Genomic DNA, 17,323 nt, shown 5'->3' on the forward strand with positions numbered 1-17,323 from the left:
CCCAGCTTTTAGTAGGATTTCATTAGATGCTGATGGCACAAATCAAGATTGCGCCATCTCTATACATGCCCATCCTAGGTGGCTCTTGTTCGTGTCCTAAGTCAAGATGAGGGAATTGGTTGGGGTAGATTGTCTCAAGGTCCCTTTCAGCTTTGACACACTGGTTGTGAGGTGTTGGGTAACTTGAGAATTTTCAGACACCTGACCATCTTACTGGGTGACTTGATGACCCTGAGGTTCCTTCTTCTTCTTCTCCTCCTCCTCCTCCTCCCTTTGGCATTGAGGACATGAGGCTGTGGCATCTCTGTTCCCAGTGTTGCAATGCCTTTTACAGGAGTTGTGGTTGTGTCTTGGCCGTAGGCACTCCAGGACAAGGTGTGTGCATGCAAGAGTCAGGAGAAGAAGGAGGAGAAACAGCAGAAGAGGCCGGCACTGGCCCCAAAGCGGGCCCGAGACTTGGCCCAGGCAAAGGAAGCCCACAGCATGAATGTTGAGAAACCAGGTAAAGAGTGGATGGGGCCAGCAAATAGCCAGGAGGTAGGGGCAGCTTGGAAAGTTGCCAGTAGCTGGCTCAGCAGCCCATAGGGAGCAGGGAGGTCATGCTACAATCAGCCCCGAAGTCCACTCCTCTTCCCACCTTTGCACAATCCAGAACTGGGCTATGTTTCATCTGGGCTTTTGTGACCAGGTGTGCATGCCCCAAAGAATCCATGTCAGCTGTTAACTGAAACTCCTGACATATCTAATTAATCCCTCCATTCTAAGTCGAATGCTCCTGGTCCCTTAATTTTCAGAAATACTTTGCCTGTGCTATATAACTTTTCCTTCCCTGCCCCCACCCACTCTTCTTCCCTACCTGTAACCAGGTGATCACCGGCTTCAGTGACTGAGCCCTGGGGTTGAGTTTCAGCGTTTTTTTGTCTTGCCTTGAGTTCTTGTAGGGAGGAGTAAAGAATGGTAGCTCTAAAGACACAGTTTCTTCCTTGTGGAAAGGTACCTCATCCCCCTCCTCTGATCTCTAACACTTTGTGAAAGATCTCTGGGCCAGGAAAAAGAGACAAAGCCTATTGCAGTAGAAGGAATGTTGAGTCTAGAATCTGAGGCTTTGTGTTCCAATCCTGACTAGGCTATTCATTAGCTGTGTGACCTTAGGCAAGTCGCTCACCTTATGGAGAGGGGACTCATTTTTTTCCATCTGTAAAAATGAGAGGGTTGGATTGGCAAGTCATGATCCCATGACTTGTTTGCTGCCTTGTGAGTGTAGAGAAAGGTCTGTCCCCTTCCCCTTTGGGGGTTAACGATGATAGGTAAACTATAATGACTGTCTGACCTCCTTGGCTGCACGTCCTTCTGTCGCCTTCTTCTCTCAGGGCAAAAAGAAAGAATGGAGGGAGCCCAGGATGTTTGCATGTGAAGGAGTATCCTCCCCAAGAGAAGAAACAGGGCAGAAAGTGTTCAAAAAGAAAAATCAGGGTTCTGGATCACTTCCCGTCTCCTTCCTGCCAAGGTTAACCGTGTGTCTGAACTTGCCCAGGGACAGTGGCTGGAACCACTCCCCAGGTTCCGAAGTGGCTCTGGTTCCCCTCACGCTCTATCGGCTTCCTCTGGGCTGTGTGTCTCCTGTGATTGCCGACTTGGGGTGTTCTGCGGGTGAGGGGAGCAGAAAGAGTCATGGCTTTAGGAAAGGAGTCAGATTCAGATGAAGAAAGAAAAATAAAAGGAACTGAGTAAAGAAATAAGGAAGTGACAGCCAGAACTGGAGGCTGCAGTCTGGGGTGCCTGCTAAGAAGAGACCTCGAGCAGACTAGGGAGGCTTCTCTCAAGCCATGGTTTCACTGTGTTCTCCTCTCCCCTTCTCCTCTTCTGCTTTTTATCCTGGACTGGGTCTGATCTCATGATTTTCCTCACTGCTAAAGCTTTGCTATAACCCTTTTATGCTCCCAAGTGCCCTCAAGACTGCTTCTGCTGCTGCTGTCCCTGGTTGATTCAGCCATTCCTCACCCCCTTGCCGAACAGCTGGTCAGGTGTGGCATATGGAAGCCAAACCAAATCCTCAGCACAAAATACAAAAAGCTGGGTCCAAGAATGCCTGTGATGCACTGCCCCAGTTTCATGATTTGTAGGAAGTTTCAACACCTCATGAAATATTCATGTAGTGGGAGCCCTGGCAAAGCCCTGGGCAGAGGGGTTTAGGAGGAGTGGGGAGGGGGTCCCACAGGTGATCTGGAGCTTAGAAAGGGCTCCCTTGCATGGAGCTTTGCACGGAGGTTCTGGTCCATTATTTCTTCTAACCTCCTCTCTCGAGGACAGGTAGTAGGAGTTTTGTCTGTGAACTCTCTGCATGCGTGAGACATTCAGAAACTCCCAGCCAAGTTCATTTGGCAGGAGCCAAGTGGTTACCTTGACCACCTCATTGTGCCAACCTTTGCCCATCCAGGGAATGTTTGCTGGAGGAAAACACATTGCAACAGCGGGCAGTCCCTGTTCTGAAGAAGAAGAGACAAATGTTCAAATTGTAGCCTCATTTCTGGCCTCAGAAGGGAACGAGGTCTTAACTTTCACCAGGATTTGGCATGAGGGAAATACCATTACAGAGAATTAAAACTGGGCAGTGTTTTCACAAAGGGCTTGATCCCCACCCTCTTCTTCTGCTTGCTTTATCTTGCCAAGACCCAGGCCTCCACACAACTTCCCACAGTCTCCATGACATGGTCCTGCCTGTTTGCCCTCTCCCCCTTTCTAGGCCTCCCTTATATGTGGTATACCATCATTAGAATATAAGTCCTTGAAGGCAGGAAATACCTAGCTTTGATTTTTCTTTGAGAGCTTATTAGCACAGTGCCTGGCACATAGTAAGCGCTTAATTGATGTTTTATCCATCCATCCATCCCTCTATCCATCGATCTATACATCTGTCTGTCTGTCTGTCGACTTATTTCTCAAGTCTCATATCTATATCTATAAGTTATCTATCCCTCCATCATATTTCATATCTCTATCTTTCTTTCATTTATCTCTTTCATCTATTAATCTATTGATCTCTCTTCTGAGTGTCTAGCCTATCTATCACTTATTGCTTATATTTCTTTTTATAATCTATGCTTCTTGTCATCTCTCTGTGTCTCTCTCTCCTCTCTCCTTTTATATGGACTCAGCATATGTTTCCTGAAAACATCCTCCTCACCTTTATTTCTTCTCCACGGGTAATCTGCCCTCCTTCCCTTCCCCATCTCCGAGCTGAGGATTTTCAGCAATGACATGGAAGCTAATGTTCGGTTTGGAGTTTCCATGGAGGAATGTGGTTTTAGTCTTAAGAAAAGGCTTTGTTCACAAACGTCTGGAACCACCCTTTGCCAGCTCGCAGATATTTTGGGTGAACCCAAAGAGCAGCTAAGGAGGAGGAGGGGAAGGGGAGGACTGCCAATGGAGGTCAGAGATGGGGAAGGGCTTTCCTCAGCTCTAAGCCCCTTCTCTTTGACACTCGGGTTTTGGCTGCCTGTCTCATGTCAAAGACTTCTGTGCAAAGTGACAGCCTTGTTGTTCTCACATTCCCTGTCTCTTTGCATCTGTCATGCTCAGCTGTCCCTTTCGCTGCTGATACCAGTGCAGAGGGCTTCTCATTCTCCATTCCCAGTGTACCCTTGAGTCAGCTGGACTTATTTGGGTAGTGGGGGGAGGAAAGAGAGGGAGGAAATCTCAAATCCTATGGACGAATCACGGGCCTTGTTTCTGTGTCTTTCTGTCTGTCTGTCTTTCTCTTTTCTTGCTCCTGGTGACAGGAATGCGGGAGGCAGTGGGAGAGGATCTCCTCCTCGGCCTGAGGGACAGGGACAGCTAGGTATTTATAACCTCCACATGCTTGTGTGGTCACTCTGTGCATTCCACTGTGCCCTGGTGCGTGGGGAGTGAACATCATGGGGAGGGTGTGGCTCTTTCAAGCCTGGCATAATGTGTCCCTCCCCTGTATTTCAGCCTGTCATTCTGTCTTCCTTTTTCTTTGTTGCTGTGGCATATGGACATCCATGGCCTACACACCCACAGCTACTTCATCCCTTCCCATGCAGGTTGCTACTTCCCTCAGGGCTCCATAAATGCAGGGGAGCCTTGCTCTCCTCTGTGGCCAGGAACGCTTGGGTTTCCTTCCTCTCTAAGGTGTTTTGGGGAGGGTTTTTGGTCACCAAGAAGAATCTTTTTTGAGGCTTGAACACCTGATCTCCCACACTGTGATGAAGGTCCCCCAGCGTTCCCATTCTTCCTTTTATTTAGAAAAATAACCAGCTCCTAAGAACCTCAGAGAACAATAAAGACATTTCTTATGTGCAGTGAGTGAAGAGGATGCTGGACTAGGGGCTCAGAATGCCTTAGGTTTGGGTCTTGTTTCTGGCGCTCATTTACCAGGAGATTTTAGGCAATCCACTTCCTCTTGTGAGCCTCAGTTTCATCATTTGTAAAACGGCAGGGTTACTAGATGTAAAATAACAGACACTCTCTGAGGTCCCTTCTAGGAAACATTTTAGTGCATCTTTGACATCTAGAGAACCACTGAGGCCTTGCTTCCTTCTCCTTCCACCTCGTGCCTCTCATCATGCTCAACCAGGGAACAAGAGAGCCATAAGCTGTCTACTAAAGAAGTTTTCTTTTAGGCAGGTTCCCTGCCTGACTCCCATGCTCCCTCCCTGGGTTCTTTTGGAGCTGGTGTCCCTTGCGTGGCTCCCGGGGCAGGCATCCCAGCTCTCTGATAGGTCTTTCCACTGATGTCCTCATTTCTGTTTCCAACAATCTCATGCCTAGTCACTTGAGCTGCTCAGGAAAGCTTGTGATAATGCTAAGCCATTGTCTGAACTCCCCTGGTCACTATCTTGGCCACCCCTTGCCCTTAACCTGCCCCAGGGAGCCCTGTGGGGTGGGGGTCCCCCACTGATAATCCTTTTGGTTACAGGTGGGAGGCTCTTCGGCAGTGGGAAGTGCTCAGGCCTGCCTGGGGCCCGCCAGTTACCCATGATCCAGAAGATGGTGGAGTCCATGTCCCAACTCCAAGAAGAGAAGGGCCGACTGCAGGAGCAGTTAATGGCGTTGCAGAAAAAGTTGGCCCTTCGGGAGAATGACCAGCAAGCTGTGTCCACTCAGCTGCAAGCTCAGGTACTGATTCTTGTCATCGATGGATGCCCAAGGAGAGATTAAAGATGGGGCCCAGGAATTTGTGTTCCAACTGGAGGTGGGACACTACTTCACCTCAAAGAAAAAGTTCTGTATATGAAGTCAGGGGAACTTGGTTAAAACTAGCTACTTACTATGTAGTCTGGGACAGGTCATTTCCTCACCTTTGGGCCTCATTTTCCTTCTCTGTAAAATAAGGTGTTTGGACAGCTAGAAATCCCAGGAGATCTCTGGAGTAAGGGAAATCTCTCATACTGTTGTACCATCTGTTCTACCAAGACCAATCGTTAAATACTTTTGGGTACTAGGGCCTCACAGAAAGAGGTAGTTTGCTTCCTTTGGGCTTGGTAGCAGACTTAGGAGGCCAAGTGGTTGAAGCAAGAATTGAGATTCTTGAACTTGCTCTTCTAATTTTCCCATTCACACCTTCAGCAGCACACACCCCTCAAGGGGTTAATACTTGTCTTTCTGGAAGGTTTTGTAGTTTTGTTTACAAAACTCGAAAGACTCTTGAAATGTAGTAGAAATGCCAGTTAGAGACAAATGACTCAGTCTCTCCAGAATGAGGGGTTGCAGCCTTGGTGGATAAGGTTCAGCTTTTAACTGAAAGAGGCATGTTTGCTTGATCATCTTATGTTTAAAAGCTTGGAGATTTCCTTCTCTCCCTTTCTCCCTCCCTACCTCCCCCCTTCCTTCCTTCCTTCCTTCCTTCCTTCCTTCCTTCCTTCCTTCCTTCCTTCCTTCCTTCCTTCCTTCCTTCCTTCCTTCCTTCCCTTCCTCTTTCAACAAAGGGAAACATTTTCATGCTTCCTACAAATCAGGAGCAAAGGAGTTTTTTGGCTCATAATTTTCCCTTTCAGTACTTTGTTAGGAACTATCTTGGATTCAGAGCTGGAAGGGGTATTTGGGCTCACTTAGATTAGCCCTGGAGGAAGGTAAGGCCTAGAGAGAAATGACTTATTAGCTCCTAGTCAGTCCGCCAGATAATGGGGGCCACGCCAGGATTCTAACCTCGGGGCTTTAACTCCAGAGCCAATAGTTGTTCTTGCCACTGCACATTCCTGCCTCTCGATTTCAAGTTAATCCCTGCTATTGCCTCAAACCTGTCCTGTTGTATTGTGATGAAGCCTCTCCTTCCCTGTCTGTACTTGGACATCTTGTCTACTTAGAATGCCCTACATCTATCTTCAGTAAATTAATTCATTCTTGTCTTGTCTGACCATCTCTCCGGTTTACCAAAATGGAACAGTGGAGCTTGTGTTTGGAGGTGTGGGTTGCCTCCCTTGGCCTGGTGTCATCCGCATGCTGAATTAGCTAATGAGCACATTCTGTTTCACCATCTAGGTCATGTGCTAAAGAAAATCCATGGCAGCTCTGGGTCCAAGGTCAGGCCCTGCTGTTCCCAGCTCCCTGCCTCTCTGTAAGGTCTCTCCATGGGGCTCTGACCTTCCACTCACTCAATAACCATGTATTTTCCTACTTCACAGAAGAGTATGCTATGGGGTAAAATCTTATCGTACCCTCCAGATCTGCCAGCCAGATTGAGACAAAGGCAAATCTTTGTTGTAGAAAAAGATAGGATAAGTGCATTCTTTGTGAAGTCATACTGGGTGTGACCTTGGGTTTGGTGCGAAGGGTCAACATATTGATTTTATGATCTTTTCCAAAGAAACTGGTTTTTGTTTGAGGGAGCTTTGTCATTTCTTGGGTAACTACTTTCCCCTTCTTTGTACTTAACATAAACCCCAAAGAGGTCACCTGTCTGATGTTCCAGACTCTCATTGTTTTGATTTAATGCATAGCTTTCTTCCAATGTCCCAAACCAGTTCTGGGGATGCAGGCCAGGTATTGGTTTGAGGTTTAACGAGGCTTCTACCATGTCTTCTCAGGCTAGTGTTCACATTTCCTAAAACATCTCCGATCTTAGTTCCTAAGCTATCACATTTCTTTTACTTAATAAAAAAAAATACAATAAAAAAACCTTCAACAGCAATTAAAATTGAAGGTGAGCTTTTCTAATCACATCTCACCTCAATTCCCTCTCTTCTGGGTCTGCAACCAACCAACATTTATCACCTACTATGTGCTAGGCATTACGCTAAATGCTGGGCATACAAAAAGGCAAAAGACAGTCCCAGCCCTCAAGGAGCTTATAATCTAATGGGACACAGTACATGCTTAATAAATACTTTTTGTCCGATTTATTTAAGCATCACAGTTAATTCAGTATTTACTGAGTGCAAGCCCAGGTGTTTGCAGCTCTTGTCTTCTGGATTAGAAAATGGCTTCTTTTTAAGAGTTCGCACATAGCCTCATCTCTTGGTTTTTCTAGCTCATATCCAAGGAATCTTCTCATTGTCACAGAAATCAGGGGTTTGGGCAGCTTTGTGAACCCACCCCAACAAGCCTGTGTCTGCTGTCTCTTTGGCTATTAGGAGATCTAGAATAAACGGCAGCTTCAAAGTCTCTTCTTTCCCTTTAATCCATTTCAGCACTTAGTAAGCACCTACGGTATACGTGGCATTATGCTTGTATCAGTTATTTGTACACTTATCTTCCCTCTGATTGGACTGTAAATTCATAGGAGGATAGTTTATTAGAACAAGAAGGGACCTTGGCAACTAGGGGGTACAGCAGGTTAAAGTGTTGGGGGTTTGGTGTTAAGAAGACCCAAGCTCAAATTCTGCCTCACACTCTGACTAGCTCTGTGTTCTTGGGTGAGTCTGCCTCAGTTTTCTCATCTGCAAAATGAAGATTGTAATATCACTCTTCTCAATGAGAAATGAGAAAACGTCTGTAATATGCTTTGCAAACCTTGAAAATGTCATGTGAGTGCTGGTTAATGTTGTCAGCATATACTGATCCAATTCTCACATTTGGCAGAGGAGGAAATGCAGGTTATTTGCCCATGGTCTCAAGGCTGATAAGGGGCATACCCAGCATCTGGACCTGGGTGCTCTATCAGTGAGCCCTGGGTTTTGCCTCTCTTTGGATAATCTCTGGAGCTAAACAGATACTCATGGGATAGATAGAATGAAAAGGTTCCGTGCTTGGGGCTGGGGATAGAAAGATGAAAAATGGTACCCTTCCCTTTCCCAAAGAGGTTATAGTCTGGGGTGAGCCTTGCCTTCAATTCTATCCATAACACAAGTTGGGAGATATGGAAATAGTGGCTGGAGGGTTGGAGGAAGGAAGGGCTACTTCCTCCTGGGAATAGGACTAGATCTGGGAAGGGTATGAAATAAGGCTGGGAAGGTGGGTTCGAGCTGGAAACTTCTCCGCCATAGGTTCATGGATTCAAATCTAGTAGGAATTGTAGAGGCCATCCCTCATTTTACAGAGGGGGAAATTGAGGGCAGAAGAGGTGGCTGTGACTTACCTAAGGTCACACAGCTTGTGAACATGGAGATTTGGACCTAAGCCTTCCTGAGTCTCAAGTCTAGTAGAGGCCTATCCATTGGACCAAGCTGCCTCTCCCTGGGCCTTTCACTTTTCTTTGTCTTGTACTAATTTTGGACCAGTAAGTGTTACATGGAGGCCATTAAGAAGACGGGTCCTCTGGAGTTCTTTCTTGGTCTCATACTAATTTTTGGATCTTAGAGCAAGTGTGCCCATACCTAGCATATCTTCCCTACTTCTCTACTGATTCCAAAGGTTTCTGAGAGCTTGGAATTTATCATCTGGATTCCGAGGTTTGGGGCTCTATAGGAGGCAGAACTTCTTACCAATTAGGGCCATCTAGTAATGGAAGGAGATGTCTCTGAAGTAGTGACACTCTCATCACTGGGAGTATTCATGCAGAAGTCAGAGGACTTCTTGTCAGAGACATTTTAGTCATGGAGGGACTTGGACCAGATTTACATACGTCCATTAACCTTGGGTCCATGTAGAGATTTCAGGGAGTCTGTGAATTTGGGTGGAAAAAAGGACATGTCTATTTTCATTGACCTCTTGTTCCCTTTGTAATCTTAGGGATTTTTAAAATTTGAGAACATAATTCTGAGAAGGGGTCTGTGCTGATTCTCCAGCATGTCACACCATAAGAGTCCAGGACACACAAAAAGGTTGAAAAACCCTTGGACTAAATGACCTCAAAGGTTCCCTTCCTGATTTAACATTCTGTCATTTTTGGCACTAAAGAGGAAGCGAATCCCTGGCTTGTGCCTAGCCAGTATAGGCAAGATGGACCAAGAGAGTCACTAAACATTATTAAGCACCTACCATGTACCAGGAGAGAGTGTGAATGTATTCAATGCAACACATTCCCCTGATGGAAGAACAATCCCCACTCCCCAAACAACACACATACACACACAGAGATGGTGGCGTCGTAGTGTAATGATCGTATAGGAAGGGACCCACTCCCCTCCCCATTCCAGGTGTGAATGTTCTCACATTTTATCTCTGTTACATAGATCAAGTTAAATTGTTAGGAACCAAGAATCAGCGGCTTTTTCTTATTTCCCGTTCTCCATGCCCTTGGTCTCAATAGCATAGATGGTCTTAATAATGACATGATGATAATAATTAGTATTCATTGAGCCCTTTGAGGCTTACAGAGTGCCTTGCAAACAACCCTGGGAGGTAGATACTATTATGATCTGCTGGAAACTGAGGCAGGCAGAGGTTAAGTGACCTGTCCAAGGCCACTCAGCTAGTAAATGTCTGAGCTGGATTGGAATATGATTCCAGGTCAGCCTCCTTCTACTACTTTCTTCTTCTTATCCTCCTGACCTTCAAAGGCTTAAGGAAATCTCAGAGTTGGAAGATCCCCCAACACCGTTTTGACCAGGCTATTCCTGAACAAGAATCATCCTCGTGTCTGCAGCATCCCTGACCAATGGTCATCCAGTCTTGGCTGGAAGACCCCTAGTGAGGCAGAATCCACTCCCTCTGCAGCAGGGGTCTCAGCCTTTTTTGTGGGTCCCTTGGGGGATAGTTGGAGAAGCCTGTGGACTCCCCAGAATCAGATTTTTAAATACATAAAACACAACACATAAGATGGCAAAGAAAACCAATTACAATGAAGTGCGATGATCAGAATACATTAAAAAAAACAAGTTTGTGGGTCTCAGGTTCAGAACCCCACATCTGCAGGTCTCACTTGTGGGACCCCCTAATTTTTTCCTAGGAGGTTTTTCTAATCTCTGTCATGGAGCAATCAATTCCTTCCCTGTTTCTTATTTAGCCCTCTGGGGCCAAACAGAATGAGCACTACATATTAACTCTAGTCCAGGCTCACCATCCTCAGGATCCCTCCTTTACCCCTCCCCATCATTTCCTACTTCTCAAGCAGCCAAGATTTTTCACATCTTTGTGCCATATAGAACAGGGGAGAAGACCCTCAGCATAGAGTCTTTAGACCCAAGTTCAAGTTCAGACTCAAGAACTTATTAACTTTGTGACCATGGGAAACACATTCGCCATTTCCAAGTCTCAGTTTATTTTGTAACTAAAAGAAATCGTGTGCATGCAAGCACTTTCTATTTTTTCAAGACAGGGATCTATCGATGGGAGCTATGAGCTTGGCTATCTTTGAACCTGGCCTCCAGCCTGCTTAGTTTAAAAGCTTGGGTGGAGCTGTGGTCCAGCTTCATTCAGAGGAGAGGTTCTCAGACTGGGGTCTGCTGACTTGTTTTCTTACTCTATATTTTAATAACTATATTTCACTCTACAGTTGGTTTCCTCTGTAATTCTGTGTGTTTTTTTAAAATGTATTTTTAAACCCTCACTCTGAGAAGAGCTCGCCACACTGCGGAAGGGAACACCAGAAAAGCAAATCACCCTGATTTAGAAAATAGCCATTTCATTAGCATATAGGCCAAGGAAAGAAGATAATTCATATGTTGAAAAAGTGATAAGTAAAATGGCCACACCTTAGGGCTGGGAAAACACATACCTGAGAAGGGCAGATGGCTTCTTCTTAACCTTAAAAAAAAAAAAAAAACCCAGGCTTACAAGCTTATTTCTCTGCTGAGAGTGATGCTGGGAATCTGATCAGGGACAGGCTCAGACTTCCCATTTTCCCCAAGAGATGGGTAGGGCAGTGAGGTGAAGAGGTCTCCTCTCCAGGCTAATTGATGACTCAGTTTCTCTGACTGTTTCAAGCCTGGGAAAGAGGAGCATGAGGTGTTAAGAGATCTCCTGAATATATTTCACCCATAAGCAGATGTTACAGTAAAATATACAACCTTCACAACTGTCCTGACAAGAGAGGGCAGTGCTCCCTACAACCCCAAATGTCCCTCTCCGCCTCAACCTGGGCTGCAGTCTGAGCTCCTTTTGTAATAATTGATGGGCGCTGTCCAGAGAGAGCAGCTCCTGGGACAAAGTCAATCTGGGGTCATGCCCAACTGCCCCAACTTGGTGTCACCCATAAGAATTTGGGTCCCACATAGAAAGGCTGAGCTATCATGGACAAGGCCCTAGTCTGGGAATTCAACCAATCTGGTTCAACCACATACCAGCTCTATGACCTTGCATAAGTCAATTTAATTAACTGTGGACCTAAGATTCCTGGCCTGTACATTGAGGATTCTGGTCTCATGTTTCCCTTAAGGCCATTTCCAGATGTTTTATCCTGTCCTGTCCAGCTACATTGAATGAGGTCTTGGATCTCCTCATTCTTTATCTTATTCCCCCTCTATCCATCTGCCTGCCTTGGAGACAGTGTCTACCTTTCACCTAGAAAGGTCACTCCCCGAGCAAAGATGCATTCTTTCAGCCTCCCTTCCCCCATGTCAGAGCCTCATCTAGGCTGCTAATACCTTCCACTAAACAGTGCCTCTCAAATGCACAGCTGTGCATAGCTATCTCTTGTCCCAGGGCCACCGAGACATGACATGATGCTATCAGCAGGCAGATTGCATCTGAATTTTTCAATAAGACTCAGAGGAAATGAGTCTTTGTTTCTTTAAAACTGTGAAACTCTGTCTCTGTAAGGAGAACTGGGAAAATTCAAACTCAGGACTTGGTTTTGAGAGAGGCTTGAGTTGGAGCATAATTTTTTAAGAGGCATCTTGGTGTGACAGCAACTTCACAAAGGATCTAGGTTCAAATCTAGTCCTGTCCTTGGGTCACCTTTGGCAAATGTCTTCATCTCCCTTGCCCTCAACTGCTTTATTTCTAAAATGAAAAGCCTCATCTAGATCATAGATGTAGGGAAAGAAGGAACATAAGAGGCCATTGGATCCAACCCTGTCATTTAGAGGAGGAAACTGAGGCCTGGCAAGGTTAAGCAACTTTCCCCACCTCTCTGAGGCAGGATCTGAACTTAGGTCTTCCCTTATTATTTCTTGGATCAAACAGACAATCTTCTATTTTGGTATGTCCTCTCAAGGCCAACTCTCTTCAGGGCACCATTTTGAACTGCTAAGGTATCTTCCAGTTTTAGATCCATTCAGTAGATTCATTATTTTGATGGTCTACACCTTCACCTCAGCCTAACTGTGACCTTCCGCTGCTCCATCCTTCCTGTTGCTCAGCCATCTCTACTTGGAGTGGGTTGAGCGTACCCTTCCTGCCTTAGGATTTGGACAAAAGCATTTCCTGACTTCTGCTAGCTCACCCTTGCGTGCAGATCAGATTTAAGGTGCTTTTCTCTCTCCCTTGGACATCATGCACCTTCACAACTCCATACTCTTATTTCTCCCCCCTCCTATTTCCTTTCTCTTGCTTTTTTCTTAATTTAAATTTTTTTTTGTTGACTTTTCTCAATCTTGGCCTCCTGCTTCCTTGATTTCCACCTTGTTCCTTTCTTGTCTCAAGTGTTTCCTCTGCTTCCTGCATCTTCTCCAAATCACAGGAATAAATTCTGCTCTTCTGACCATCCTCTATGGAAGCCGAACACTGAGGAAGGGGAAGAGCATTTCTGCTTGGTGAAATGAGATGTTCACTTTTTTTTAAAAGTCCATCCCAGGCAGATGTAGCCTGTCCTAGGCAGATGTCCTCACCTTTACCATCTTGTGTATTTTACGTCTGCATTAGGTTGTCTGTCAGGCTCCGATAGGAGCCCTCGGGCTAGACAGTAAACTCCAAACACTAGGTTGGTGCTTAACTGCTAAATAATTGGGCTCCCATTTCTGTGCATGTCGCCCAAGTGGATGAACAGGTATCCCTTCTTCTCCTGTACCCTGTATGAGAGGCATGTTAGGAGATGACAATGTTTATGTCTTTGGCAACAAGGCTTGAATTTTTTTTCTTGGAGGGGGTGAGTCCCCTTCCCACACATCCACATTGGCTTTTTTGCTATCTTGCCAATGAGGAAATTCCACAAGCATTCCTATTGTGACACTGGAGAAGGGGAGATGAGTTTGGCCAGACTTTCTTGGGAAGCTTTGATCTCAGATTTTGTTCCATGTCCCAACCTGGTGTTTCTCCGATTTTAGAGAGAGAAGTCAAATTAGCAAATATTTTATTAACTACCTACTATGTGTCAGGCACTGTGCTAAGTGCTGGGCATACAAAGAAAAGCAAAAAACAATCTCTTTTCTCAAAGAGCTCACAATCAAGCCAATGACTGTACAAACAGGATGTAGAGACAGGAAGACTGAGGGGCTGACTCAGAGCGAAGGCATCCAAGGTTGCAGAGGATTAGAAAAGGCTTTTTGCAGACAGTGGCAGACTTAACTGAAGACAGAGGCCCAAGCATGGGGCACAGCCAGTGGAAAGGTCCAGAGTTCAGGACATGGAGGGTCTTGTTGGAGGAGCAGCAAATAGACTGATGTCATTGGATTGGAGGAAGAAGCCTGGAAAGGCAGGGAAGGGCCAGGTGATAAAGGACCTGAAGAGGTAAACAGAGGATTTTATGTTGATTAATCAATATTTATGAAAGACCTATTTTGTGCCAGTACTTATTAAGCACCTACTATATGCCAACACTTATTAAGTGCCTATTATGTACCAACATTTCTAAAGCACCTATTATGTGTCAGGCACTATGCCAGGTGCTGGGGAGACAAAGACAAAAGTGAAAAAACTCCCTGACCTCCAGGAGCTAATACATATATACACACATGCACCTGCATACATGTGTGTATGTTTGTATGTACATACACATACATATATTCATAGACTGGTGATTTTGGGGGGAAGATGTCAGCAGCTTGAGGGATCTGGAAAGACCTCCTGGAGAAGGTGGCAGTTGAGCTTAGCCTCAAAGGAAAATGACGCAAGTAAGGGAAGAATACTCTGGACATGGGAGAGAGGCAGAAGCGGGGAATGGATTGTCAGGTATGAGGAACAGGAAGGAGGATGGTTGGGTTTGGCTGTGGTGAGTGTGGAAGGGTGTAATGTGCAGTCATTAGACTGGAGAGGTAGACTGAGACCAGGTTGCAAAGGCTTCAAATGCCAAATAGAGTCGCCGCCGCCTGATCCTCAAGGTAATAGGGAGCTACTGGACCTTATTGAGGAGGGGTGTGACATGGGCAGATTTTTGTACTTCAAGAAGATTGCTTTGGCAGCTCCAAGATGGATGGATTGGAGAGGGGCCTTAAATCTCCTTAAATCGATTTGTCCATGGTCATATGTTGTGTTTAGTGGCAGACCTCAGATTCAAACCCAGGTCTCCTGACTCTATGATCTGCATTTTTTAAAAATAGCACCACAATTTCTAGGGAGGATTCTTGGTATTAGGGAAGTAGGTGTGGGGAGACTCCAAATTTTGAATCCCATTAATATGGCTGTGCTAGCTAAGAGATGTAACAAAAGTCATCTGAAAGCAACCAGGCTTATTTCAGAATTTTCTTTTTTGGGAAGATGAATCTATATAAGAAATAATAGAGAAACACTGGAATTTATTGAGTAGGAGAGCCATGTGAATCTTGTTACGTATCTCACTACTATGTAGATTTGCATGTATTCAAATTATGTCCTACCCCGCCATAACTATATATTATAAATATTCCTAATAGAAGACAGTTATTCTATAAGGTGGATATTAGTCTTGGGACCCATGTACCAGGATCCAAAAGGCCTTCATTTATAGTTAGTAAAATTCCTACAGTCAGTTATCTCTTGATAGGCATGGGCCAGCTGGAAAATCAGTCATGGAGGTGGGGGTGGGGGCAGAAGCACGAGTAGGACGATGTAGGGTATTTCTTTGTCACACTCTCTTGGCCCTTCAAAACATGGTCATGGGGCTTCTCCCTGTCCTTGGCTCTGTTCCTATACTCCAAAGTGGACTCATAGACCCATCTCCCTTGGAGAGAACCTAATGAATGAAACATTCAGGAGGCAAAATAAAAAAATCACAGTGTATTCACTGTTGGCCCTGAGAGGCCATCTGTTTGGTCCAGAGAATTGTAAGACAAAGAAGAGGTCGTGGTTCGAGGAGAGAGGTCAACCAGGTCATCATTCTGCCTCTAGGAAGGAATGAGTCAGGAGGCAGGCCCCAAGTGGAGATTATAAGGTCATTTTACAGGAAGAGATACTGAGGCTTAAAGAGGTCACCCACTCAAGGTCACATAGGGGGCATGCCATGAGGATGGAGGACTGACTTACCAGAACTTTGGTTTTGTGTTGGCAGGTGGAAAATCTGAAGGAGAAACTCATTGGTCAGGTCCAGGAAGTGAACAGACTCCGGTCAGAGCTGGTGAGTCTCCTTTGACAGACTTAGGGAAGTGATGTGGAGAGACCTTGAGTGTTCCCTAATGCCACCCACTACATGTCCATCTGCACTTCCAACTCCATCGCCATCTCCAGTCCTTAAAGCATGTCCCATATTAGCTAGTTCTCCCATTCCAACTATATCTACCTTCCTTGCTTCCTTTTCTCCTTTCTTCCTTCTTTCCTTCCTTTCTCTCTCTTTCCTTCTTTCATTCTGTTGGTCAGTCCATCAGTCTGTCTCTGTCTGTCTGTCTCTAGTTCAAGGGTGGGGAAGCTATGGCCTCAAGGCGGCGGGTTCCCCACCCCTGTCTATAGTCATAGATTCATGTACACATATAGGGATAAGTATAGAAAGACACAAAACATGTATACATTCAGCATAGCGGTTAGCACATATATAACACTTTAAGATCTACAAAGTGCTTTCCATATGTTATCATATCTGATTCTCATGACAACTGTGTGTATGTACTATTATTAGCCCCATTTGACAGATGAGTAAACTGAGGCTGAGAGAGTCTACATGTCTTGCCTAGAGTTACAGAGTTAGTATCTAAGGCAGACCACGGTGGCATGAATGACTGAATAGGCTGAGATTGGTGGATTGCATGATTTTGGGGGTCCTCCGGTGCCCATGCTAAGTCTGACACTAATCTGGCAAGTCCCTCAGAGAAGGGGGCCACCTGGCTGCCGAGGGAGGGGCAAACCTGCCCAGGCTGGAAACCCAGCAGGTCAAAGCTTCCATGCTGATCAGTGAGAGGCCCCTGTGCTTCTAGTCCAGGCAGGATGGGGGACCCCATCAATAACAACAAAGTTTCTAAGGTATGATTTGAAACGAGATCTTTCAGACTTCAACTCTCTATACACACTACACAACCCAGCTGCTCCAAAGCATGTATATGTGTGTCTATTCACAGGATATTTTAAAATGTGTATGCTTAGGTATTTTATATATTATACGCTGGCTAGCATTTGTATATTCGAACAAAGTCCTTTGAAAATATTATCTTCTTTTATCCTCACAATAACCCTGGGAGGGAGGTGCTGTTTTTATCCTCATTTTACAGATGAGGAAACTGAGGCAAAGAGGGTTAAGTGACTTGCCCACAGTCACACAGCTAAGTAATGTCTGAGGCTGGATTTGAACTTGGTTCGTCTTGACTCCAGGGTCAGCATTCCATTCAGTGTACCACCTAACACCTATACACACACCTACCCCCCCATATACCTACAGACACACACACACACACACACACACACACATATATATGGATGTATATATAGATACATACCCGCACTCATATACATACACATATACATATTTCCTATACATATATATGTGTATATATACATGCATATGTTTATGTATGTGTATATATACATACATACCCACACACATACACATACATATTTCTTATATATACATACACACATATATGTGCACATAAATAAACTTACCTTTGGCACCAGAATTATGCTTACAATAACGATGTCAGTTTTGCACATCCTTAAATAGAGATGTGTCCTTACTACTGAAAAAAAGGTATTGACCTCACATCCA

At 45.2% G+C, this 17,323-nt stretch overlaps 1 protein-coding gene across 10 annotated transcripts in view; it reads left to right on the top strand.

Annotated features, from left to right (window-relative positions):
* The window catches only part of KIFC3 (kinesin family member C3), a 59,097-nt gene that overhangs the window by 15,763 nt on the left and 26,011 nt on the right, over positions 1-17,323 (top strand). For 6 of the 10 annotated variants that reach the window (XM_072636694.1, XM_072636693.1, XM_072636691.1 and 3 more), the window contains exons 4-6: positions 361-502; positions 4,940-5,139; positions 15,683-15,748. In XM_072636694.1, the coding sequence (XP_072492795.1) occupies positions 361-502; positions 4,940-5,139; positions 15,683-15,748 (408 nt within the window). Of the gene's footprint in view, positions 1-360; positions 503-3,779; positions 3,839-4,939; positions 5,140-15,682; positions 15,749-17,323 lie in introns of all 10 variants that reach the window. The other 4 variants (XM_072636699.1, XM_072636700.1, XM_072636701.1 and 1 more) reach the window with 3 other exon arrangements.

This window comes from Notamacropus eugenii, chromosome 1 (genome assembly GCF_028372415.1).
Source record: "Notamacropus eugenii isolate mMacEug1 chromosome 1, mMacEug1.pri_v2, whole genome shotgun sequence".
Lineage (NCBI taxonomy): Eukaryota > Metazoa > Chordata > Mammalia > Diprotodontia > Macropodidae > Notamacropus > Notamacropus eugenii.